This window comes from Labrus bergylta, chromosome 11, assembly GCF_963930695.1.
Source record: "Labrus bergylta chromosome 11, fLabBer1.1, whole genome shotgun sequence".
Classification (NCBI taxonomy): domain Eukaryota; kingdom Metazoa; phylum Chordata; class Actinopteri; order Labriformes; family Labridae; genus Labrus; species Labrus bergylta.
The window spans coordinates 20,480,506-20,506,590 of record NC_089205.1 but is presented as its reverse complement, the minus strand read 5'-3'; the positions used below and the strand labels follow the sequence as shown (position 1 = coordinate 20,506,590).

At 39.1% G+C, this 26,085-nt stretch overlaps 4 protein-coding genes across 9 annotated transcripts; all 4 read right to left on the bottom strand.

Annotated features, from left to right (window-relative positions):
- Window positions 1-1,560: 1,560 nt before the first annotated feature.
- On the bottom strand, window positions 1,561-6,014 carry LOC109985715 (P2Y purinoceptor 13-like). 6 transcript variants are annotated; one of them, XM_065960692.1, is made up of 5 exons: window positions 5,666-5,971; window positions 5,339-5,413; window positions 3,849-4,070; window positions 3,373-3,762; window positions 1,561-2,464 (listed from the first exon to the last, which is right to left on the bottom strand). In XM_065960692.1, the coding sequence occupies exons 3-5, from the start codon at window positions 4,029-4,031 to the stop codon at window positions 2,015-2,017; spliced, it is 1,023 nt and encodes a 340-aa protein (XP_065816764.1). In that variant the 5' UTR covers window positions 4,032-4,070; window positions 5,339-5,413; window positions 5,666-5,971; the 3' UTR covers window positions 1,561-2,014. The 6 variants fall into 6 exon arrangements, with proteins under 6 accessions (XP_065816764.1, XP_065816765.1, XP_065816766.1 ...); XM_065960693.1 differs by having other exon boundaries at window positions 5,339-5,398; XM_065960694.1 differs by lacking the exon at window positions 5,339-5,413 and having other exon boundaries at window positions 5,666-6,014.
- A 788-nt stretch (window positions 6,015-6,802) lies between these two features.
- On the bottom strand, window positions 6,803-8,935 carry LOC109985739 (P2Y purinoceptor 13-like; the record flags this gene model as incomplete). The annotated part of the gene is made up of 1 exon (XM_065960536.1): window positions 6,803-8,935. A coding segment is annotated over one exon (1,035 nt), but the record flags the coding sequence as incomplete, so codon positions are not given.
- A 2,404-nt stretch (window positions 8,936-11,339) lies between these two features.
- LOC109985741 (P2Y purinoceptor 13-like) lies at window positions 11,340-13,503 on the bottom strand. The gene has a single exon (XM_020636141.2). The coding sequence runs from the start codon at window positions 13,167-13,169 to the stop codon at window positions 12,180-12,182; it is 990 nt and encodes a 329-aa protein (XP_020491797.1). The 5' UTR covers window positions 13,170-13,503; the 3' UTR covers window positions 11,340-12,179.
- Window positions 13,504-15,262: 1,759 nt separating this feature from the next.
- p2ry12 (purinergic receptor P2Y12) lies at window positions 15,263-18,272 on the bottom strand. The gene is made up of 3 exons (XM_020636161.3): window positions 18,037-18,272; window positions 17,464-17,728; window positions 15,263-16,752 (listed from the first exon to the last, which is right to left on the bottom strand). The coding sequence occupies exons 2-3, from the start codon at window positions 17,716-17,718 to the stop codon at window positions 15,907-15,909; spliced, it is 1,101 nt and encodes a 366-aa protein (XP_020491817.2). The 5' UTR covers window positions 17,719-17,728; window positions 18,037-18,272; the 3' UTR covers window positions 15,263-15,906.
- Window positions 18,273-26,085: the final 7,813 nt, after the last annotated feature.

Below are 26,085 nucleotides of genomic sequence, written 5' to 3'. Positions count from 1 at the left end.
AACGTTGTCTTCTGTACTCTTTGCAGACCAAGTTTGAAATGAATTCCAAAAAATAAAGGAATTTTGTCATTTTTTGGGGGGGGGGCTTGAAGTATTCTCATCTGAAGGGGGGCCTGACAGAAAAAGTGTGGGAACCACTGCCTTATGGGATATAGGGCGTCAATGAGCTTCGCCCATTGCAGTCAACAGTCTTGCCGGTGTCGTTTTTTTTATGTAAATTAAAAAGCTGTGGCCACATTTTAGCCTGGATGTTTTTTAGTTTAGCTAAGCTTATGTGTTGAGTGAAGTTTGTGTAAATTGAAGAAGACTGCATTTTTGTCCTCCCTGTTTGAACAAATGAATGAATCTCTTAATAGCATTTGTACCTACTGTTTAAGTCTATAAGCTCTAAGCTGCTTTAAAGCCATTCCTCTGGTGTCTAGATGTAACAGTTTTTGAAACCTCTGATTTGCATCACTGACATGCTTGACGGGTTAATGCCATGTGAACAGGACCATCTTGTTTCTGTAAACCTTTAACACACTTCCTTCATATAAAACTGACAGTTCCCTGCCCTACATTTATCCTGCTCCTTTCTGTCCCAAACTTGTGTCTGTGCGTATACTGCTTGGCAACACTATCTCCAGGGTTTATTTAATTTCCATGAATGTCATTTAGAATTTCATATAATTCACCACTGCAGGGTCATCTGTCAGAGGATTTAATCTGAGGGTGACGAACGGTCGTTCCCCCGGCTGCAGTAGCCGCTCCGACCGTCGTGAAGCTCATTCATTTCCTGCCCAAATATAAGCCTCTGTCAGCAGACAGGGGGTTAGGTGGAGGTAGATCATATTTCATTATTACATTAATCAGACCCGCATGCAGACACCATTGTAAATCAGGTGGGAGGTGACATTAATCCTGCACAACCAGTTTGTGAATGTCCTGCTGTGCCAATGTTGAAAAAACTCAATTTATTCCAGTTTTTTTTTGTTGCCGCTTGTTCAATGCATGGACTGTTTAAATTTACATTCTACGGCTCAATGCAAGAAATGTGAGGCAATAATGCCAGTGCAATATTGTAGAAGTCTACCTCCAAAATCTTGCGGCGTTAGAAGATCAGGCTTACATTTGGGTTTGATTGAAAAAATAACCTCCAGCATAGATTATCAGTCTGTATTTCATTTTGCTCAATATGATCACAAGTTCCTCAGATAGCCGATAAGAAAATGTATTCTTTATAATCGAAACTAGATAAACAGCATGAGCCACAAGCAGCCACCTCTATTAAAAATAGAAACTGGTGGTTATGGTGTTATAACATATACGTGAGGATGTTAGCTCTGAATCCTATCACCATCGATGTCTGAGTGTGCGAGGTGGAGGAGGTGTGGTCAGGTGGTTTTATACTCCATTATATTTGGCTGCTTTTTGTCACAAAGATTGCTGCCATTTGACCGAGGCTTTTGCTTCTTTGTTCACATGAACTCAACCAGTTAAAGAAAGACAAACAGTTAATCCGGTGACAAAGCTTGGTTGATCTCTGTTTCTAAGATTGAATGAAGTCAAACATCATACAGATTTAGTATCTAAAATATAAATTTTATTATGATAATACTATTGTTCTTTATACACAGTAGTTATAGCTCTAAGCTGTGCCTATTGCAGTTATGTTCCCCCTGCTTGTGTAACGGTTCAGTCCGTGGTTTCTCTGAGCGATCATTGGAGACCGATTACGTGCTCAACATGTTTACCCTTTAGCCAATGTTCGGTGAAGGGAACGTGCAGTCTGAAGGAGATTAGAGCAGAGGAAGTACAACATATGATAGAAAGCACAAGAAAGGAAACGTGTTGGATGACTAAGCAAACAAAAGTGCTTGGTTAAGTACTCTTATCAAAAAAAACTTCTCATGGTTGGCATAACTACTTTGTACTCTTGCATTAAAATATTTACAACCTTTGCCTTTAAAAAATATATATTTATCCAAGTAATACTCCTTCTTTTGGCCTCCCGCCGCCTACACAGTTACAGTAATTAATCATTACTTTGGGCTATGTGTGACATCTCCAGCTGGGTTGACGTCAGTGTCGGAGACTCCATGGTAGCTTTGTGGAGCGGCTTGTGACACAGTGCGGCTGTCAGTTTTTTCCTGAAAACCCTACACAGAAACACATAGATGAGCGGGTCCAGGCACACATTAGTGGCTGACAGCCACAGAGTGGTTTCCTTGGCGATGTAGAGTGCGTTCTGCGCCCGGCAGTGACTTGCCATGCTACCCGTCTGGGTCAGAGTGTAGGGCACGCGTGCAAAGTGAAATGGGGCAAAGCAGATGAAAAACACCCCCACCACTACAAACACCTTTGCCTTGGTTCTGCGGCTTGTTGCTTGAGATTTGCTCTTAGAGGCTTTGTAGGACTCGTAAACCTTCTTGCTTATAAATGTGTAGCAAACCACCATCAAGGCCAGCGTGCCCCAGAAAACAACCTGTGAAGTACAGACCACAGCATTTAGCAAGAATGGAACTTCTCACAGATCTTCTCACGACACAGTTAAGTAGTACCGGTAATTAGGAAATGCAAAGGTCAGGTGGCTGTGGTAGCATTGCAACCATTATGTAAAAGCCACTGTAAACCACTGCATTACCTCTTGCAAGGCATTTGCTAAGCTTTCTTTGAGACAGTTAAGAGCAACAGTTGATGGCACAATCAAGGTTCTGGAAACTGTATACCTGTCTTTGTTCAATAACAGAATCCATACACTAGCATATTTTATGCTCTTTATGTAATATATTATGTGTTTGTCATTGTCAAGGATTTAATTCATGCAAAGTTTAAAAAAAAATAAAAAATTAAATGTACTACTCTGGTGCTGAAAGACCTATGGTGGAGACTACCTATGCTGGGATGGAGAAGTACCTATTTTGGACAAGTATGAATTAGTCCTACCTGTGTATGTTTGAGAAAATGGTCTGTAACACGCTGAACATTTAAACATTTATTCTGGATTCAGCACCCAGTTTTTTTTTTTTTTTTTTTTTTTACATTACTTGTATTTGTTTTTTTCTGCCATTATTTCTGAGACTGATAAGACATTTAGGCACAACTACTTTGATTTTTTCTATCTTCAAGCAAATCAGTTTTTATACAAATTGCTGCCCTTTAGTTGCAATGTCTGTTAAAAGCTATTTTTCCATTTAACAAATCTGGAAGACTGATTTTGTTTCACAGTGTCAGGCCCTATGCTGCTGACCATGTTTCCAGTCTAAATATTAACCCACCAGTTATTGGCACTTGTTCATATTTGTCTCACATGGATGGATAACATGACATTAGTGACGATCTCTTGCCAAGAGAATGAATAACTGTATTGTCAAACTACGCCTTCAAATCTACCTGACAGAAGTAGTTGAATCCCTCGTGCCACAGCAGGCCGGCTTTGCTCTTCATGGAGGTGCACTTCAATCTGCCCCCAGTCACCCGGGCCGGCTGATCGCTTAGGATGACATTGGGCAGCGCCAGAGAAAGCATCACCACCCAGATAACGGCGCTCAGCACTTGACCAACACGGACCCGCTGCAGAGCACTCTTCCCAAAGGGCTTGACTATCTTCAGGTAGCGGTCCAGACTGATGAGGCCCAGCAGGAGGATGCTGATGTACATAGTGATGTAGAAGAGGACGGCAGAGTACCGGCAGTGGAAGGCACGTAGTCTCCAGGAGCCCACGCCTGCATCACTCAAGACTCTCAGAGGGATGGTCAGGGTCATCAGGAAATCAGCCACCACCTAAAAAAAGGAAAGATTAGTCCTTGTTGTTTTGCACAAGCAACAAGATTTATTTTTTTAAAAAGAAAAAGCTCCTTTTGTCTTACCACATTTTTTAGAAAGACCACAAATGTTGAGGTGCTGGGGATGTTGAAGAAGATCCATGCAGCCAGAGAGTTCAGTATCAGGGCGACTACAAAGAGGACGCTGTACAGGCAGGGGAAGACAACAGCCGTCACACTGGTGTCCCGATCACACTTGATGGAAGTGTTTGACAGGCTGGTGTTCATTTTTCGGATCTTTGGTGGATCTTAAGAGGGATGAGAAAGCTAGGACATAAAGATAAAATATGACTGAACTGGCACTTCTTTTTCCATGCATAAAATAATACGTCAAAACTTTTTTTTGGAAGCAGCAGTGCCGTACAGCACAATAAATACAACAAAATCTATTCAAAAGAAAGTATACCTCTAGTTATATGTATATACAAATGTAATTGTGCAATATTTGAATGGAGAGATAATTTACTCATTAATAGTGGAGATAGAGAAGTTCTAATGAGGCTGTTCAGTTATTGTACAGTGAGTTAATGAACTAACTAATTAACTGCACAAAATAAGTATCAGACAGGTTAGCAGCAAATCGTAAAAGGACGCTTTTCCAGTCTTCTGACTACTCAAAGCGCTTTTACACAGCTTGTCACACGTACACATTCACACCCTGATGGCAGACGCTGCTATGTAAAGTGACAATCGGAAGTAATTTATCCCATTCGCTCACATTCATACGCCACTGACGAAGCAGCTGGATTAAGTGTCTTGCCCAAGGACACATCGGACATGTGGCTGTAGGAGCTGGGGATCAAACCCTGGACACTTGAGAGATGACCGACTTTACCACTGAGCCACAGCCGCCCCACAGAGCAGAAAAAACAATGTCGTAGAGAGAGGGAGAGGAGCATAATATACTCAATATTTAAAGTAGCCTAAATCATACACATAAATTAAGTTAAAAATTCCATTTTTTTTTTTTTCACAGAACCTAGAATGATGCAACGGCTACTGTATTTGGTCAGTAGGTGATTAGCTCTGTTATTATTTTTTCTCTTTTCAAGACTCAAATCTGAAAATTAAAATACCCTTATGTCAAATCTCAATAAATTGCAACCACTTCCGCTGGAGCATAAAAATATTTTTCTTGAATTAAAACATTTATAAAGTGTAATGGCTCTGTTTCTGTAGCTTGAGATGAAGATTCAGTAATATACGGTTGGACTTGTTATTTAGTGGAGCAGTGGGTTTGCATGGTTACACCTCTGAATGCATCAAACAAACAAACTCTTCCATCTGTTCGTTCTGAATTCTCCTCCTGCATGTCTGACAGTATATCTGCCTGTTGTGCTGCCTTTACATTGAAAACCTAGCTGCTTTGAATAACACTGAGCCCTGACACAGGTGCTATGGCAACCAAGCTTTACATCACAGGCAATCTTTCGTCCTTTTTGCTGAGAAAACTAAAATGAATTTACTTCTTGGACAAACTTTGCTCCGCTCAGACTTGGATTTAATCTAGAAGATTTACAGTAATTGATTCTTACCTTCGTCTTGTGTCCTTATGCTCTGTGACTGCAGGAGACGTGAGGATTGATATTGCACAGCTGTGAATAAATACACTATTTCAAAAAGAGGAAGAGAGGATTATCAAATTCTTCTTTCCACTTCTCACGAACAGGAAGCTAATGAACCAAAAGAAACAATTGACATCCCCCTGTGTTACTTTAGTTTGTTTAAATCCTTCTAGACATAGACAGCCTACAACCCTATAAAGGTTTCAGCTTGCCTGTGTTCCTCTGTATCTCTCTCTCTCTCTCTCTCTCTCTCTCTCTCTCTCTCTTTAAGTGCATGTGTGTGTTTGATGCTCTTACAATGGGTGGTCTCTGCAGCTACTGTGTGGCTGTCTTGTCACAATCCCAACGAGTTTGCCAGTCTTCCTCCGGGTGAAAGCCCCCTTTCCTTCCTCGCTTCCTGCTCCAATTGTCTGCCGAGAGCCTTGTTCTGCTCCGTGCCAGTCCCCCTTCCTCTGCTAGCTTGCGTCAGGCTCCGTGGCGTGTTGACAGATCGAACACCAAAGCCACAGACTCATTGCTCGACACACATCTATAGACCTCTCATACCCACCTTTATCTGTCTTTCTCTCTCAGTCCAATTTGAGTCTCTGACCAGTGCAGCGCAGACTTGTTCCTGTTTGTGATTTTCTTCATTTATTTACAATAAATGCTAGCTATTTCACAGAAGTATGTAAATGCAAAACTTAGTTCAGAAGAAGTGAAAGCGCTGTCCCTTGCACTTTCTCTGGGATCAGTTTGGCTTTGTTACAGTGTGACTCCCTTTTGTCCTATCTTGTTAAAAATAGTGCATCCTGAGAACAACAGAATTATTTCCTCTGTGGGTTAGCTTGGGTCAGGACCAGGAAATATGACCGACAGGGGAAATAAGTATATGAGAACTGACGTGTTCAACAACAAAACCTCAAGTTAATCTTTATCTCATGTGACAAGAACACGTTTTTGTTGTTTCTTTAAAACATGTTTGACATTTTTACACTGCACCCCAAGTACGACTACATTTACCAGAACACCTTTTGTTTCCTGTTCATGATCTCAGCAAACTCAGGAGCAGTGGTTTAGTGGTTTACATAAATAAAACCTCAGAAGAAAAAAGGCTTACCGGTACTTTGCTTGTTTGGTTTATTAAACCTGTTACGGCTGCATGTCTTTCTGTCCTGTGTGTCCCTTTTCCTCCTCTGTTGTGTTTCACCCTGCAGGGGGATCGAACCATTTCTCAGCTATAGGTTCACCCGTCTCGGCCTCTTCAGGGTCCCGTGCTGCTTTCAGAGAACAGAGAGGCTTGTTTGGCCCCTCAGAAAGGATTTTTTTTTTTTTTTTTGTTGCCTTTTGTTGCATCAGTTCTTATTTGATCTTTGTTTAATGGTGTTGTTCTTCAAGTGTGCATTATTAATAAATCACATCTGAGTATTTTAAGGTATTGTACACATTTTAATTCGGTCCATTTGTGGATTATTATTCACTTTATAGGGCTGCTGGAGTGCAACTGTCCCGTAATAGAAAAGCTAAATAAAACCATAAAAAGAACGTGTCTTAATGAGCTACGCCAACAAATACTTATTACTACTATTCACCAAGAAAATACAATTTTACAGATGTTTTACTGAGTTTAATACACACAAAAAATGAAGATTTTTTTAGAAAACCCTGAGCCTGCAGTAACTGTAGGAGCCATAATGTGTATTTTTTTTTTTTTTTTTTTAACCTCTGTTGATTATTTGTTATGTTTTGCTTTGATATCATTTCCTGGTAATTTGCAGTGGCTGTGGTTTTACCTTATTTGTAGCTGTGCATTGCAGTATGCCTCAAGAGGTTGAGTGGGTTTGATTATTTTCAGTTGACCATCATCGTCATTGTTTTTTGTTTGGAATAATTCTTCACTCTTTTGTTTAATAAATCAACAAACTTATCTGGACTTTGAATTTTACTTTGACACGAACAAGTCACACTCACATAATCAAAAACTTGTTGCGCACTTTATTTGGTGTCTTTTAGATTAGAGGAGGAGAACTGATCATTTTCAAACATCTTTTGCTCTGTGCATTTAGTCACTTTTCATGTGAAATGTGATGAGCACTGCAGGAAGTGATGATATTGGCATATGATTTAATCTGCAGAGCTTTATACAAGCATAAACTTTTTTTTTTCTGTAACCACAATCATACAACACGAGTATGAAAATCAAATATTGACGTACTTCAGCCTGCTTTTCATGACTGCGTCAGTTACTATCTTTGTTTCTGAAGAACTCTATTTGCTTTTTAAATTTATTGTAATATAAAAAACATGGTTTGTTGACATAAACACAGCACGCTCACATCTCCTCACTGACTGCACACTGTTTATCTCCATCCTTCTTGTATTTCCTGTTAGTGGTTTTCACAATATTTAAAGTGCCACTCTAACATGACAGAGCAGAACTCTATAAATAGACAGCTCATACAGCATCTATAAATGAGACTATAATCTGACATTGAATCTACAAAGTAATCAACATAATGAACATTTCAGAGCTGAACATGGCAACCAGCTCTGTCAGAATCTAGTCTTTGGCACAGAGCTTCCTGCTTTCTCTGCAGAGGCTCCACAAAACGAGACAGACAAACTATTCATCATGGACTTCAGCGCTTCCTGAAACTCCCTGCACAGAAACACGTAGAGAAGTGGATTCATGCAGATGTTGGTGGTGGCAAACCAGAGGCTGAGGTCCTTTGCAAACCCTCCTAATAAATAGGAGCAGCTGGTGGTGGAGGAGTAGTTGACTTGTTGAAAAGTGTAGGGGATCCTGATAATGTGGTACGGTCCGAACGACACAAAAAACACGATGAGAACCAGAAAGACGCGCAGTTTGATCTTCTGCTTTCCCTGGTTGTTGTTGCTGCCGGAGTTTCTAAAAGACTGGATCACTTTGTTTGTGATGCAAATATAGCAAACCGCAATCACCACACTGATGAGCCAGAAAAGCACATTCAAGGAAATCACCGTCATTTCGTGTGCTTCAAGTCCGGCCGGGCCTTTCAGCTTCATGCAAGTGCTGATCTCTGTCATGTTGGCGAGCGATTTGTTACTCAGAATGATATTTGGTAGAGCGGAGCCTCCAAACAAGATCACCCACACTGATCCTGAGACCACTTTGCTAAAGGTCAGATTACTGAACACTTTGCTGTGGGGCATCATGATCTTGAAGAAACGGTCCAGACTGATCAAGCCCAACAGAGTAATACATGTGTACAGTGTACTGTAGAACATGGTGCTGAAATAACGGCATGAAAGTGTAAACAACACGTACGATGCGCCCGGCAGGTCACTTGCAGCTTTGATCGGGACGAGGACCGTCATAACGATGTCAGCAGCTACTAGGTTTTTCAGGTACACAATGAAGGTGGATTCAGATTTGAGGTGCAGAAACACCCAGGCTGCCACGCTGTTCAGCAACAAAGCTATGGGGAATAAAAGAAAGTAAAGAGCAGGGGCAATGTGTGGGTCGTAGATGAAACCTTCACAACCCGACTCATTGTAAGATGTTTCATTCAGTGCCGTCGCTGCGCCTGAGGAAGATGGAAATACATGTTAGAACACACAAAGAAACGTTATCATTATATTTCAGGTTTTGTATGATCTTGTCGGTTGTTTTTCCACTTTATAACATCAAAGATTTCTTTACTCACCCTGCTGGATTATGTCGAATGGATCCATCCATGCATCCATTTTTTTGTCCCTTCTGTTTGTCACAGTTGCAAGCTTAGCAAAGAAAAAGAAGCAGCAAGTTGTTTAACGTGGTGTTCACTGCAGAGTAGTGTGAAATATATCCCCTTTTTTTTTTTATAAAGAAAACTTTTTAATCTTTTTCATTTCATATCAATGCCATTTTACAACACATTTGATCACACTAAACAAAAAATGTCAAATAAAAACAATCTGAATACTAATAGAATAGAATCAATAAAGGGTTGCTTGTAGTTTTCTGAGTCCTTCTTTTACTTCTGATTGACTCAATGAGGTATAAAGGGGAACAATGAGTGTCCCTCAGTAGTTCCCTACACTGGCCATTTTTTTTTTTTTCCAAATACCTAATTCTTGTAAAGAAAGAGATAAAAAATGTGAGAAGCACAGGGCTCCCCGAATGGCTTTAAACCCAAATCAAAGCACTTTATGTTTCAGTATCTTTTAGCTTTCTGTCAAGCTGAAATAACCTTGACTGGGTGTAGCTTCAACTTCAACAAACTGCTTATTCTCCTGCAACTTTTATCCACAATTGTGGTCATTTTTCTGATACTGTGTGAACTTGCTGTGCTCAAAGTGTTATTTGAGACCTCTTCAAAAGGACACAGCAGAAGATGTAGCAACTCTTTGAATAGAATAGAATACTTTATTGTTACAGATGTACAGAGAAATCTTGTGGTAAATTTTTCATCTCATTGTGGTAAAAAATTAAAAACAAATAACAAGAACAGATAAGATGAAAAAAATACATATTTACAAATAATTTAAAATCCCAGTTCTAATTCTAAATATACATCACTTCCTTCATGCAGCTCTTGATCTACTTTTTTTTTTATGAATTAGTCATAAAAAAAGAAGACATCTTGATAATAACTTACCGTTGATGACTCGACTCAGTCCTCACAAAACCGAAGCTTCAGCACGGATCTGTGTGCATGAACTGAAATGGTAGGTGTTGAAGACACACTGTGGATGTACCTGGCAAACAAATCAATGTCTCATCAGTGAGGACAGAATTGGGAACATATGCAAAACTAGGAAAAACGTAGTGGTCTTTAACCAAAAACAAAATATGCATTATACACACAGCCCGTCGTGAGAAAGGAGCAGTGATTGGATAAATGAGTAGATGGGGTGAACGCTTGGGTTTTGGAGTCTCCTATGTTTCTTTCTTTGTTTTTTTTGGATTACATTTTGGATCGGATATTATTGCTTCTGTATTGTCTTTCCAAAACTGATCAGAGTCTGATTTTTTTTTTTTTTCCACGGACCAGTTACACCAACCTTAAAGTTTTCTCCATGTATCATTCTGGTCATAATCCTTGAAATCATTAATCATGACGAATGTAATGTAGTTTGGCTCTAGCTGAGCATCATTAGAAAGATTAAATACACATCATATTTCCACTGCTTGCCATCTTTTTGTTGTGTATTGATGTTAACAGATATACCTTGATGTCAAATATTGTAGCTTTATTGGTTAATATAATGAATTCAATGGAAACTTTGATGACTGATTGATTACATCTTTTTTTAAGATTTATTTTCTGGCTTTTTATGCCTTTCATTCAGAGATAGGACACTGGATAAAGTCTGAAACCGGGGAGAGAGATGTTGGGGAATGACATGCAGGAGCGGAGCCACAGGTCGGATTCAAACCCAAGCTATACCCGCTCTTGTGGACTTAAGCATCTGTACATGAGGCGAACGCACTAACCGGAAGGCTAACAGCACCCCTGATTACATCATTTAAAACAAGAGTAAATGAGTTGTTCTTGCAGCAAATGGTGCAGTGACATCATCTAACCTACAGGGGGCCTCAGCTTTGAAAGCAACTAAACTGGCCACTCTGCAAAAAAAAAAAAGAGAGTGCAGGTGACCCCCAGTAGATTTATGTTTCTAGTTCAATTTCAATAAAGCCATTTAAAATAATTTGCCAAGAAGTAAAAGCACGCGTCAGTTTCCAAATGTGAAAGCTGCAGTAAATTGTGCTGACTAACAAAGTGGTTGCATTGGTATTTCATTTCATTTCTAACTTTACTGTTTGCATCGAGGTAGACATTGCTGCACAATGACATTGTTAATGACTTACAGAGATAATGAAAACCAGAATATAAGAATCAGTTTAACTTAACAAAGCTCTTAAATGAGGAAGCTATAAAACTTGGATACATGGTGATTAGAATCGTTGTGGAATGATTTATACTACCACTCATTTCAACAACTAAAACAAAGGGTATGGTCTTTTAATGGTTCTGTTATATGATGCCTCTGAGCTGCAGAAAAAGAATCTCTGTTTAGACTCTTGGGTTACTTCTTGTGCAATAAAAGTCACACAAATAACTGAATTTTTCACAAACAGGAAAACAAAGCAAAACTTTATGTAACTACAAACTCAAATTTATTAACAAAAATCCCATATCCAATAAATATATATATCTATAAGTACATGTACATGTCACTGCATAGAGACACACACTGAGACCTGACCACTGAGTTTAACATAGAGCTTCATGTGTTCAAACGTTATAACTCATTTGATTGTAAGCAATGACAAACGTGTATATTACATTTTTAAACTTTTGTACTCTGTCAATAAACTGTCATATCTATCTGATGTAGTAAATCAATCATCATCGTGTTCACTGGACAGTATATGGACAATCTTACTTAGGTCACTAGAGGGCAGTATAGCATCACATTTAAAGCTCATACCAGTAAGTCAGTGTAAGACTGCTAAGGTCCCTTACTTCCTGAAAGTAGCTCATGAATAAAATCCTTATTAAATTGTATTTAGTTGTGTTTATTGCCTGTAACTTCTACTGCTGGGTAAGTGTCAGTACATGATATTGACAGCACACCGCAGAGAACGTAAAGATAAGTTAGTGCTATGCACATTTAAAAGACAGTAGGCCAATATTTTAAATCAGAAAACACTTCTTAAACATACCCAGCACAGTATCAGTAAAATGGTAAAAAGTTAGGCTATGGCTTTGTCCACAGGTGGCGCCAAAGATCAAATTGAACCTGCAGGAGCTTTAAATGTGTCACACTTCAAAAGTTTTTTTCCCCACTAATAAATGACTTACTTCTACTGCGAAGTCTCCTCTCTTTCACCTGAATATAACCGGACACTGATGCCTCTAGCTTTCAGCATGTCCACCAGTTTGTCTCTGTATTCCCTGCACAGGTATACGTAGAGGACAGGGTCCAGACAAGCATTAGTGGTCGACAGCCACAGGCATAATGTTTGGCCTGTTGTCACCCACATTTCCGTGCAGCCACCAATATCCATCACTTCAAGCAATGTGCTGGGAATACGGATAATGTGCAGAGGCACAAAACACACAAAGAACACCAGAAGAATCGAGAAGACTCGTAGCTTGGTCTTCTTCTTCCCTTGGCTGTTGTTGCTCCCTGAGTTTCTGAAGGACTGCAGGACTTTCAGGGTGATGCATACATAGCAGAACACAATCAGTATGCCGACGAGCCAGAATAGGGCTTCCATGAAGAGGACTACATACTTGTGAAGGGTCACACCAGCTGGACTTTTCATGGACATGCAGAAATCTGCTGTTATATTTAGAGGACTCTGGTCTGTCAGAATGATTGTTGGGATACCTGTGCAGGTAAATAACAGCAACCAAACCAAGCTGGATGTAACACGACTGAAGGTAACACTTTGTCCTAACAGCTTCCCAAATGGGCGAACAATTTTGAAGAAGCGGTCGAGGCTGATGAGACCCATCAAGGTGATACTCGTGTACAAACAGTTGTAGAAGATGACGGAAGAGTAGCGACAGTCAAACGCCCGCAACCACACTGTTGCTCCCGGTAGCTTGCTAGCTGCCTTCGCCGGAAGCATCAGTATCATGAGGAGGTCAGCAGCCACCAGGTTCTTTAGATACACAATGAAGGTAGACGAAGACGGGAGGTGAAAGGACACCCATGCAGCTACCCCATTGAGCAGCAATGCAAAGGGGATCAGAAGTAAGTAAAGGCACACGACGGCAACATTTACTGTCACAAAGCTGAAGGGAGCGCAGTCATCAGAGTGTTGTGCAGTGTAGTTGGACGCCATTGTTCAATCTGGGGTAAGAAAGAGACACACAGGGATAAAAGACCAAGTCAACAGGTTTTTTGACATTGCTGAATTTTTGGCAGAGCCTATTTAATCTTGAACTGGTCTCGGAACAACTCCTTGGAATGGTAATCAGGGAGTTAGCCTGTGTAGGCTTTTAAGGTCAGACCGATATCGACACTGTTTGCATCAGTGGATGAAAGACTTATTTGCATGAATTTATGTAAAGCATTGTGTAGCGATGTGAGAAAAAAAACATCACGTTCATTCCATTTTCAGATTTAATTGATTGGGCTGATGTGAGTTAGGATTTCATTTTTCTGTGGCCAGTCACTGCCGGGGCACCTGCCTAAGACAACAACTGCTCTAAATGTGCCTCAGCCTACCCTGATTTGCATTCATCATTACGCAAAACATTTGTTACTATAATTTGGTTTTGAATGCTCAACCGGAGCATTTGAATGCGTCCTGGAACCTGACACTTCCACTTTCTACTCTGAATAAGAGAAGTTATGTCACTGTTGGATTTTGTTTTCTACATGCAAAATAAAAACAGGTTAAGTTACTTTACTACCTCACACAGTAACAAAGTTTTTTTTAATATGTATTTGTTTATTTGATATGGACATACAGAAACATCTGTGCTCTAACAGCACTGTTCTATTTGTTTATAGCAATATAATCTGCAACACCTGTCCAAAGGAGGCTTTTAGAAATAAAAGATAGAAATAAAGAAAAACGGATAACATACATATATACCAAATAATAGTCGCAATCCCTTTGCCCTCAATATCATTGTTGCCTCAAAGATTCTTTAATTTGTCTGATTTTCTTTGCTATTGGTTAAAAACGTGTTATCAGTTTTTTCTGCTTTACCCCTGAGTGATATGTGTTTAAATTAGTGTCTTTTGTGCAGTTAAGCTTAAACCTATTTTACGTGTGAACATATAGAGAATGGTCTCCAACAATAGAAACTACCTGCTTTAACTGTTGATAGAGAAAAGCACTTGTTTGGCATTCATGTAGTTGAGCCAAATTAAGGCTTCTGTGCAAAATACGTATCTGAGCATGATTAGGTTTCATCAGACTTTTATCATTTTGCTTTTGTCAAACAACCAAATTCAATTATTTTAGGCAATTTGTCATCCTTTACAGGAGGAAAACGTTACCTTTGCTTCAGATAATATTGAGAAAGTTAACTATCCAGAAAAATCAAAATAACTAAATCTAATATGTAATGTCCCTAGTCACACCTATATCTAATCTGAAACATTTATTACAACACATTTTACACAATATTAAGTCACTTACCGATGGTCATGATGTCCTTACCTTCACAATGGAACACCTGGCATGGTTAACACCTTCCAAAGATGGTTGACCGAAGATGTTCGAGCCAATTCAACCAGAAAGATGCAAATCCATGAATACAGAGCTGCTGTGGAGGGAAAAAGTATTCAAATGGCATATATTGGGCTTAACCATATTTTTTCAGTTTACAATAATTCAATCTCTGGACTTGAACTTCAAATCCAGGTATTGTTTGACAATAAATGTTTCTTCAATTATTTTCCTATCAGTAAAATTATTAACCTAATCATGTTGACTTTTAGAGTTTATTATTCCTTTCCTAGAAATAAAAAGTTATTAGTTACATTTTGAAATTCAGTCAATGATACTAGTGAATAGAGCGCATTAAGGGTAGAGGTACTTTCTCAACAAGAGGAGGTACACTTTAAGTGCTTAAGATCAAACTGGGGTAGAGTTAAAAAATGTGTGAAAAAAAATGCCAACCGTCGAATAACCACTGGACCAACCAAATTGCAGAAGTATAATAACTTTCTTTTTCGTTATAATTTCTCTGGAACCGATCTGTCCAAAATTTCAGCTTATGCATTTCAACAGAACATAACCCAGTCCTGTGGAAGTGCCCTTTTGGCCTGTCTTTTGGTACTTCACTTGTCCTTAGCTGGTTACTGCATAGACAAGCATTCTTGATTGAAGCAACAGTAAAGAAAAGAAAATCCCACATGTAGAGTTCACATCAAATTTAATCTGCTATACTGTTAGAATATCCAAAAGAATCATGCATGTTGAACAATAAAAGATCTTTAGTGACATGAGTTTATTGGTCAAAGTTGAGGTTAAATATAAAGGTAGGAAGAGGATTAGTTATATCTTCAGTTTTTTAAATGAATACATGCTGTTTCTTCAGAGTTGTGACAATCTAAAAGAGGAACTTCAGGATGTTGTTTTTAAGTGGAATAGAGAACAGAAAGGACAACCTTAAAAAAATCATTCCAGGTTTAGTTGTAAGTCAACAATGTGTGGATGTCTGTGCTTCTTGACTTCTCTTTCCTAACAGGAAATACATTTACTGCCATACTGCAGTTACTGCTGCAGTATGGCAGGTATAGGCTATCAGATGAGGAGATTGACAGAACGTTACCAAAACAGCCTTTGTTTACATTTTTAGGGCAAATATTCACGTTCAATATTCAAGTGATACACCTGACTGTTAAAAAGAGGCACGATTACATTTCTCATGGTCTCATGGTTTTAATATGTTAATGTAATCATTTTGTGATTTTCATCAGCATGAATATGCTCTGCAATAGTCATTTCATGTTGGTTTTTAGGAATGACTGTCAACATGGGGATGAACACAAGTGAGAGAATAGGTCACTTTGTCTTTCATAATGTTAAAAACAAAACCTCTTTATTTTTTGTAATGGCCCTATGTACACACAGAGGAGTCTCTCATAGGCGTGCTGTCTGTGTCCGTGTCCGACCCTCTCTTTAGCAGCCTGCTACAGGTACCATGCGGCAGCTTCAGGGTCTTGAACAGAGTGGTCCGGAAGGACTTGCAGAGGAAGAAGTAGATGAGAGGGTCCAGAAGAGAGTTTGAGGATGAGAGGAAGAGCGTGCTTTCCTTCAGCTGAAAGAAGAAGAGTTTGAGTTTGCAGTCAAACATAACCACATGGGTCTGGCTGATCGTGTACGGCACGCGGGCAAAGTGAAACGGCACAAAGCACACAAAGAACACAGCCAGAACCAGGAACACGTTTGCGCTCATTTTTCTTTTAGCCTGTCCTGGCTTTCGAACGGTGCCTCCACTTGATGCTTTACAAATAGTTGCCCCGGTGCCCTGAGATTTGGTGCGGGAGTAGGATCTGTACAGCTCTTTTGTGATTAGAGTGTAGCAAACCACCACAGTCACCAGGTTGCTCCAGAAAACGACCTGACAGGCATAATTCACAACCTCATGCCAGTAAAGCCCAGCGTCGCTCTTCAGTTCACTGCACTTAAAATATGGAGACTTGGGCGTTTTACTCGTCAGGAACACGTTAGGTAGACAGAGAATGAGCTGGAACGTCCAGATGGCCCCTGAGAGGACTTTGCGACGGGCTAACCGGGCAGCGTTAGTCCCCCTGAACGGCTTGAGGGTCTTCCTGCAGCGGTCGATGCTGATGAGGCCGAAGAAGAGGATACTGATGTACATGGTGAGGTAGAAGAGCACTGAGGAGACCCGACACACAAATATACGCAGCCCAGTCGAGCCGATGTTGGAGTCTGATAACACCTGTGGAAACACAGACTTACATTAAACCAAAGTATATTATAAAGTTGATAAGCTTACGGAATAAGCTGGATTCTCCCCCTTAATAATCAGAAAAAACATTTGTTGTTATTTATAAAGAAAGAAGAATATTTTGGATGCCAAATTTTTAACAAATTGTTTTAGAGACTGAGTACTAACTTAAAACAATGAAAATAATTTCCTACTCTATTGGAAATAAAAAAAAAAAAACAATTGGGATGCCAAATTGTCAATAAAGGGTTTTAGAGATACAGTAGATACCTCTAATACTGAAAATCATTTACTAATTAATATGGAAATATATGAATAAAAACATCTGGGATGCCAAATTGCGATTTGTAGGGTATAAAGATTAAATTGATAAATGTATTAATTAAAATTGTTCAAACAATTTATGCACGATTTGTGTTTTAGGAACTCAGAAACTCAAAATGACGGCTTTTAAAAGTGGCTGCTGGTACCCTTTAGAAATATGTTATAAATATTAAGAAAAATAACTCATGACCTTAATTGACGTTCAATAAATCGCTTGAATAAGAACTCATCAAGAAGAGATTTTTTTACAACCTTCTTTTTCTGACATTGTTCTCATGCATGCCCCACAACTAATCCATTTGATGTAGTTAAAAACAAACGTTGATAAACACATCAGTTACAGTTTTATTCAGTGTGCCTTATAAATGAATAAGTTACCTTGAAAGGGAATGTTAAGGTCATGATGACATCTGCCACCACAATATTCTTCAGGTATATGATGAAGTGAGACTTGGATGGGATGCGAAAAAACACCCACACCGCCACCCCATTAAGGGTCAGCCCGACCAGAAAGAGAAAGGAGTAGAGAACCGGAAAAACCACCGTTTTCAGAACATTGTCACGGGAACATGTGCTGTTGGTGCGACTGCTGTGATTGCCAGAGGACAGGGGGAAGGTTGTAAAACTCTCCATGAGTAATTATCTAAAAAAAAAACACACAAGAAAAACAAGAAACAAATAAAGAATGATTTAACTAAGAAGTATGTACTTTTTAAAACAAGTTGATATCCAATACAGTTTTGCAGTTGTGTAGATCATTATTGTGCACATGTTCAGTTGGCATTGATACCTTTCACAGTATGAGTATCTAATAATTTCACTTTCTGGAAGGCTATAGTTTGATCACATGTATGACTGGTTGCCTTGCCTTTATGCAAACAGCATTTGTTTAAGTGAGCACATCTACCTCGATTTTATATGATAACTACTATGTAAGGTTTTGTAACTGACCTGGTATTTATTCAGTCGTATCTCTGTGTTGTTCCATCAAGGTCCCAGTGCACGCTGTCCTCAATGTTTAGGAGTTTTAGGTCGCTCTCTCTTCTTTATTTTGTACAACATTGGATCTGACACTGTCCACGTGTCTGGTCTTCAGAGTTTAAAGATTGCAAATAAGTGTGCGGGCTGTCCATGTGCCTAGTCAACAGTTCAAATGTCGCAAACAAAGTGTGTGTGTATTTATCTGTTTGCATGCTGTTGATACACCAGTAACCGGAAGACTTTTTTTTATTTCTTCTCCTTTTTGTTTCCTGTCACGAATAGGGAAAGGCTGAAGCCTCTAGTCTGGCTCTAATTTCACAGAAATAAACAAATTCTGATCAGTGTAAACATCTGCAACAGAGGGCAGTTGATTTACTGCAGATAAATGCTAAGTTAAACATAAGGAAAAATACATATTATAAACAGAGAAAAGAAAGCATAATATGTTTTTTATTTAAAAATCATCATCATCTTCACAAGTTTTGTTATAACCATGCCTTTGTGATCCACACTTTAGTGAACTTTAGACTAAGTTTAATCTGGAATACTGTTTTAATTGTCATTTATTAGCTTCTTTGAGGAACTTTTCTGTTCGTGTTGATTTTGGCGCCTCCTTTGGACAAAGTAGTACCTTTTACCTCTTTGCTAATTTTGTATTGTACATGTGTAAGTTGTCCTTTTAACAAAAAAAAAAGATCTATTCCTCTTGCCTTTTAGGAGCCGAACATAATATCAGCAGTGGTTTCAGGCAACAAAAACTGACTCAGAGGAATAGTCAGTCTTGTAAATTATTGTCTTGGTTGCTTTTTGTGCTCAAACAGAGACATCTTCATCTTCTACCAATATTTCAGTCTGTTTCATAACCAGTAATAGAATCCTAACAGAAGCTTTAAGTCATTGTTAATTCAAAGTGCACCCCTCCTTAATATCAGTCTCCTCCTCTCTGTCTCTCTACACTTTGTGGAAGAGCTCATTAGGGGCATTTACTCTCAAATATGAACCCACACTTTTGCCACAACCTCTATAAATCAATCATCCCGATGCCAAACTTAAAATCTTTTTGTCTTTTATTCTCTGTCATGCTGCCGTTGCGGTGCATATTGCTGTGACCCTCTGCCAACCCAGTCACCTCCAAGCAGTCCATCTTATCAGAGTCCGGGTCCAGTTCCTCTGCTCGTCCTGCATCCTTCCTCCACCACCGTCAGTGTCTGGACTCCATATCTTATCCTGCTCTCAGCCTCCCTATTAACTCATAAAGACATCATGATGTCACTCGTAATTAAGTCTCTACAGACTGGTCAAGATGGTTTTGTTGAAATGATGTACTATTTTACGACGTCTCATTCTCATTTTCTAATGAGACACAAGCTAATCTGTTTCCTCTGAGTGTCCTTTTTTTCTCGTGGATATCATCTGCCCACCATTTCATTATTTTATAAAGTGGCTAAAACTTGCTGGTATTTTATTCATTTAAAATTGCTTCATTGTGCTGACGTGCAGATTCTGAATAATATTGATAATATTAACATTTTAAAACAGGAAAAAACACATCGGCCTTAAAATGATTTGTCATAACATTAGCCATTGAACTCATTCTTTTCTTTTTTTTCTATTTTAGCTTGTTCCTCTGCATGTTTGTCGGACTGCAGCCTATCCCAGCATGCACTGCAAAAAAAAGGGAAGAAAAACAAATGAAGAGCAGAGGTAAAACATTTGTCATTTTGACACACATTCTTGCATTATGAAAGTTTAATATTAAATATATGTCCCAAGGTAGTTTTAGTAAGACCTGTGATACAATACAAAGCAATTCACTGAAAAAGAAAACGACCAGCTTGGAAACATATGGTTGCATAATCTTCTGTTTCCAGGTGGAAAAATATGCAAGAGCTTTTGGCAGATGCTTTCCTGATATAAAACTCCCCCACTGCTCACAATTCTATTCAGATTCAAACTGACTGCCTTCCAAGGCCCTGCTCATTGTGGTTTTCTACCTAGGAGTCTATAAAACACTGTCCGTATTGTGAAATCCGACATTTTTCCCAATTTGAGTGGTTTCACTCCCCACCCTCCGTCCCTCCGTCTTCAGACACAGCATGAAGAAACTTCTCCAAATCGTTGTCTGTTGTAATGTAGAGCAGACACAGTCCTATGATCAGGTAGATCAAAGTTTATGTTGCCTCTGTATACTGGTGTCTAAAGAATAGAAAATAAAGAGTCCTTGTAAAGTAAAAAACACTTAAACAGCATGTGCAAACTCTTGCAGGCTTTGACAACTGTCTGACTTTCACCACAACTGCAGTATTGCTGATGTCCTGGCAAAAAAAAACCTTATAAGCTAACAAGTACTGAGTCCAATGTTGGACTTAAACAGCAGGAGTTAATGATAGCAAGTAATTGTGAAGTAAAAGCAGCAGGAGACTCAAGTGCAGTCAAATCTAATAATTTTTGTCTGTAAGATTGTAAGATTTATTGCATGACTGAAATGTAAATTCAAGTGATCATTTTTTTTTTTAAAGACAAGAACAATTTATGAATTTCAATTTCAATTACTGAAATAGTAATGTATTACTGAATTGACAAACTTTTGACTCTTACCATCTCTGGTGTCAAAGAGGCAGACAGAACATAGAAACAATCCCAATGATCACACCAATCGTAATGTAGCACACAGAAAACTGATCCTTATCCATTAAATAGGATATTTTCTGATTGTGTCTCCTTAACACAGCTTGCATAATTTCAAAGAACACTGTATGATGCTGGTCTATGATTGTGCGTTTAAGAATATTATTCTACATGGTTGTTACAGTTGTGAGTCTTCTTCATATGCAGTGTTGTGTCTGAATGGGCTGAAACTACACGTTTGTTAAACATGCTTGTATTTTTGGTGAACAGTAAACTGAACGACACATTAAGCAACCAATGAGCAAGAACATTAGCGTAGTTCACCCTGGAGATGGTGAACGACTGCGTATATTGCATATACGGTTCTTGATGAGAACTTTGTGTCAAGGCTGACAAAGAGTAAGGTCTTTTATCTGCTCTTATGTAAAATGTCTTGCGATAATGTTTGACTCTGAGGAAGACGCAGTGAGTCGAACATCAGTCTTTTACACCAAAGTCAATTTGCCTTAAGTGATTCATGTGCTCCAGTACTTTCTTTGGATTCTGACGAGAGAATAATATTTTCGTCCAAGGGTCCTCTCTGAGAGCACCAGCCTCCATTTGTGGAGGTATCTTTCTACCTTAAAGATGGATTGAGCCAAAAGTTGAATTTAAGGCACCTGACCTGCATCTGGCATGGCTAATGCTGCTAGTATTTCAGATAATGCAGCTACGGGTACTACTTCAGGCAGGTCTTATGAACATTTAAAGAAGTCAGTGCAGACTCCTACAGGAAGAATCTCACATTTTTATGCAAAGTTTGCCTGTTTGATCACAAAAAAACAAGCCAAAACGTACACTGAATATCTGATCCTCTATTAGTAATAGTTTACATTTGGAGGTTTTCACTATACTTTCATTGTTATATTATTTATAAGAAAATAGGTCTAATGTTCTTAACATGTTGAATCTACTTCTTCTCTAATCTCTCGATCAAGATTGCCCTTTATTCTGTTTTGTGCCAGCAGTTAAGATGTCAATGCTGCAACTTCCTGTGTCTGAGGCAAGATTGGCAGAGTCAGCAGCATTCACTTCCTATAGGCAAAACGCCAGTCCAAATTTGTATTACGCTTGTCAAAGGTGAGGCTCAGCCTAAATTTAGTTGCATGTAATGTATGATTGTAAGTCCCAATCTCCCTATTTGCACGCAGAAACAATGATCCCCCTCATCTGGGTTTAATCATGACGGCATCTGTCTTACGTTCTCCTTGTACTTCACTTCACTTGCTGCTTTTCAGTTTAACACTTGCCCCTCTGTGAATTTCTCTAGTTTTCTTCTTTGCTACCTTGTTGAATGGTTTCATCACAGGTCCGTCATGAGTTGGTGAAATTGTCGATCTGATTTAAAAATTGAGTGTCCTTTGTTCCTTTTTTGCTATTGAGCCCTACAATCACAGAAATCTCTCCCTCTGTCAGATTACCTCATGCATTGATGTTACAGATTTACACAAAGTGTTCACATGAAGACTAATTCAAATGTGTGTGATTATGAAAGCACATTTACAGACAGAGGCAAAGCTGCATACTGTTCAAGTGCACAGCAATCTTTGTCAGCTCCCTTTCAGACAGACAGGAAGAGAGACATGAGGAGAGGAAATAAGAAGAGAGTAACACAAGACTTGACAGACTTTCCATTTAAACCCCTCTGAGTCTCTTCAACCCCCCCCCTCTTAAACACACACATGCTTTTCCCTCTCTGTAGGTGCAATCCTTTTCTCACCTCCCTCACCATCCTTTGACCTTTAAGTCACCACTCATCACTTTCACCTCCTGCCAAATCCCACACCTCATGACTTTTTGAACACAGCTACCGTCTTGCACCCCCACCCCCATTAGAGCTGGAGAGAGGAGGAAGAAAAACTTAATTTCCTTTCTGCACATGGGGTTTTGCTGTCAGCAGCAGTGCTTAAAGTGAATACTGCTGGTCTTTATGTAGCCTTTGGAGAGTCGTAGGTATAAGGGAAATAGCAATGGAAAAACACCCCTGGTGATTTAGAACAAATATCAAGCTGACACAGAGCTGTAACAGCTGTGGTCTGAAGAGCCTGCATGACACGAGGGCAGAATGAGGCTGAACTGTGACTCCTGACCTTTACAAACACTAGATGGTTGATCGTCTCGTCATCATGACAGGTAGAAGGACATTTGAAAGGACATAGACAGGGGAAAAAAAACATTCACGGTGGTCCCAGCTTGTGGTTTGTTTGTGACTGTCTTTGTCTTTATGTATGAATGTTTGTGTGTATACATTTCCCGTGGCAGGCCTTTGAGTTGGCCTCTACTTGCATAGTTGAAATGTGTGGGCCATACTTTGTTTTGAAAGTGTAAGGTTTCTTTCGCTTCTGCTTCTGCTGGTGTGCTGTTTTGTGTCGGATCCAGCAGGTCTGCCTCCCATATGGTTACCCACACTGTCAAATCTATACCAAGCCTTATGGAGATGAAGGAAGGATGGATACATCAAGACAAACAATGTGACCTACATTGGTTTAAGCTTTTATAGAGGACAGAACCACATTTGCTGTCATGTATTATTACAGTGTAAAAAACATCATTCTATGCGCCTGATAAACATGACATTTTGAAAAGGCTCTTCAACTGCTGACTTATGTACATTCCTTCATTTCTCATGAGCCTCATGTTGCTGACCCTCTGGAGCAAAAGTGCACACACACACGCACACACACCACACACACAGACACCAAACACGCTCAGGCACACACACAAGTTTATCTTTGGATCCATCTGGCTCCTTGGCTTAAGTTTGTACCGGTGAATGATGTTATTGATTCCATCCACAGCTCATAGACGTTTACCTAGCAACTGCTTTTGTTTGGGTATTGTTACAAATCCAAGCTCATCTCTTTGGGTCTGGGATATGCATCAAGGAATGACCCACTAAACACTACCTGGCATACAAGACTGATCGTCTCACAAGCTCATCTATTTAAGCCAACGCAAGTTCAGGTAAAGTTTTAGTTTGGTTTGCTTGTTTATCAAACCATCTGTGAAGCAGAAGTTTCAATTTGTTGTGGGTTGCAATTGTTCCCAGAAGTGTTTCGACACCGCTCAGATAACTGTATTAGCTCTACTATATACAACAACTGTTTTGGTTAAAACTTAGTGCTCCGATTTATGCCATTTTCGGTTGCAGGAGGCAGATGCTTAACTGTACACACTTCTGGTCCACCCAGATCAGATCAAATGTCATATCATATTTTCCATGGACACATTTGTTGTTGTTATGGCCACGTTATTTGATTAGCAAAATGAACTTGCACTCCTGTTAGTACCCAATGGTGTGTTTGTCTTAAAATGAGATGTGGTTAGGCGCAAAGGTGGGGCATTCCTATGCTGAGGACACATACATTGACTGTACATTATACCACATTAAACCTGGTTTAAAGTCTAAAGTTGGTGGCAAACTTTTTTCATGCTACTCAGAGGGTGTTACTATCAAAACACAACTATCTATGATCAAGCTACTTAATTGATACTCCTTGTGCCCTGTACCTTTCTAAGCACAAAGATTAATCACCACTCAAACAGCAAAATGATGTCGGACACGCCCCATATTGCTTTGCACTAAAGGTTTAAAAATAGGGCCTGATTACAGAGTTACAAGGAGATAACCTGACTTTGTCAATCTGACAAAAACAGCACTCTTAATGAATGCTAATATTGCAAATGATGCCATCTTTCTGTTGGATGTAATAACAAGCATCTGCTAACTGACAAATTCCATCTCAAAACCAAACAAAATGTATATGCTGGCCACAAAAAAATGCTTAAAATGCTTCTGCGACAATCCCTTTAGCAATTCTGATGCAAATGCTCTGCCTTTTTTTCAGTGACTTTAACTTCTTTACACTAAGTATATGCTAATAGGGTTGCATTAAAATGATCATGTAACATGTTTTTGTTTTCCTTGTGGACATTTATTGATGCCAACAAGAGGATCAACATCTATTGCAGCTTTGCTATTTTGACAGTAATAACCATTAGGCCACCTCTTAAATTTAGTCGAAGTAAAAAAAACTATTAATATATAACCATCTAAGACCCACACAGTTGTGAGGAACAATGACAACAATATTGTTATGACAAATAACTAAAACAGAAACCCGAACAGTAATAAAATGAGGACACTTTTTCAGTATTTTGGCACCTGTCAGCATCAGCATTCCTTCTTTTAAATTCTCATCCAGAGTGTGGAGGTTTGTCTGACTATCCCCGGCCCTCTGCCTGTGAAAGCAGGATGCAGAGCTGTGGCTGGGGAATGGGAGAAAAGAGGGACAACAGATCTCTTTGAGAGACTGGCCAGAATAAGATACCAGGCATATTTGACAGGGTGTCTAAGTACTCAGCATAGACCTGTGTGCACACAGAGGGCAGCAGATTTGCCAAAGGTTCAGGGCTCAGAGTCTCAGTTTCAGCCGTTAACTATAATAATGTGGAATTTATGTGCAAAAAGGTCAATGTCAAGTTCACACTAGGGCAGAATCCAGAAGGCACGACTGTAAATATGCAATGCTTTAACTTTATACACATTTTCTTAATGTGCAAACCAAAGTCTAAACCCAATTTTCCATTCTGAAAAACAATTAGGTATTTCAAGGCCTAATGAAATGAAATAAACAGACTTATGTGTAATTTGAAACATCACCATCTTGAGTTTGCTTTTCTGCTTTGGACAAATGATATAAATACATTTTAATATGTTTTAATCTTAATATGTTTAACATTTATGTAAACAACAAAATTGCTCTAGGGAAATTCCATTGCAAGTTTTACAACCCAAGTAGCTTACAAGACTTCAGTAGCAACTAGTGAACTCAGAGCTATAATGAGGGTCTGTTTTTCCTGTGATGTCATGATGGTATCTGAGGTTGCTAGGTGATGTAAAGACATTTATGTAGAGCAGACAAACCACAGCAGGTGGTCTCAATGATGTCATGGCAAACCATTTCAATACCAATTGGTGTTAAAATAACCTGTGAGTTGATTACTTAACAAGAATATATAATTTTTTTATTGATTTCAAGATTTATTCAGTGTGTTTTCAAAGATTTACAAACCCCCCCCCCAAAAAAACAAAAACAAAAACAAAAACAAAAAAAACAAGTATACAGGATTAGTACAGTGCTATGTTATGAGCTGTTGATGCCATCTGTTGGTTGCCAGTCAAGACAACACAATTGGAGCTGATAGTTGCACATTTGGGCTGAATCAGAAACCTTAATATCGTATCTAAATAGTCATAATAACAATCCATGATTTTTTCTTTGTACTGAATATAAAATTGTTTGTGGCACAAACATTACTTACAAAGAGAGACAATGGACGTGAATGTGT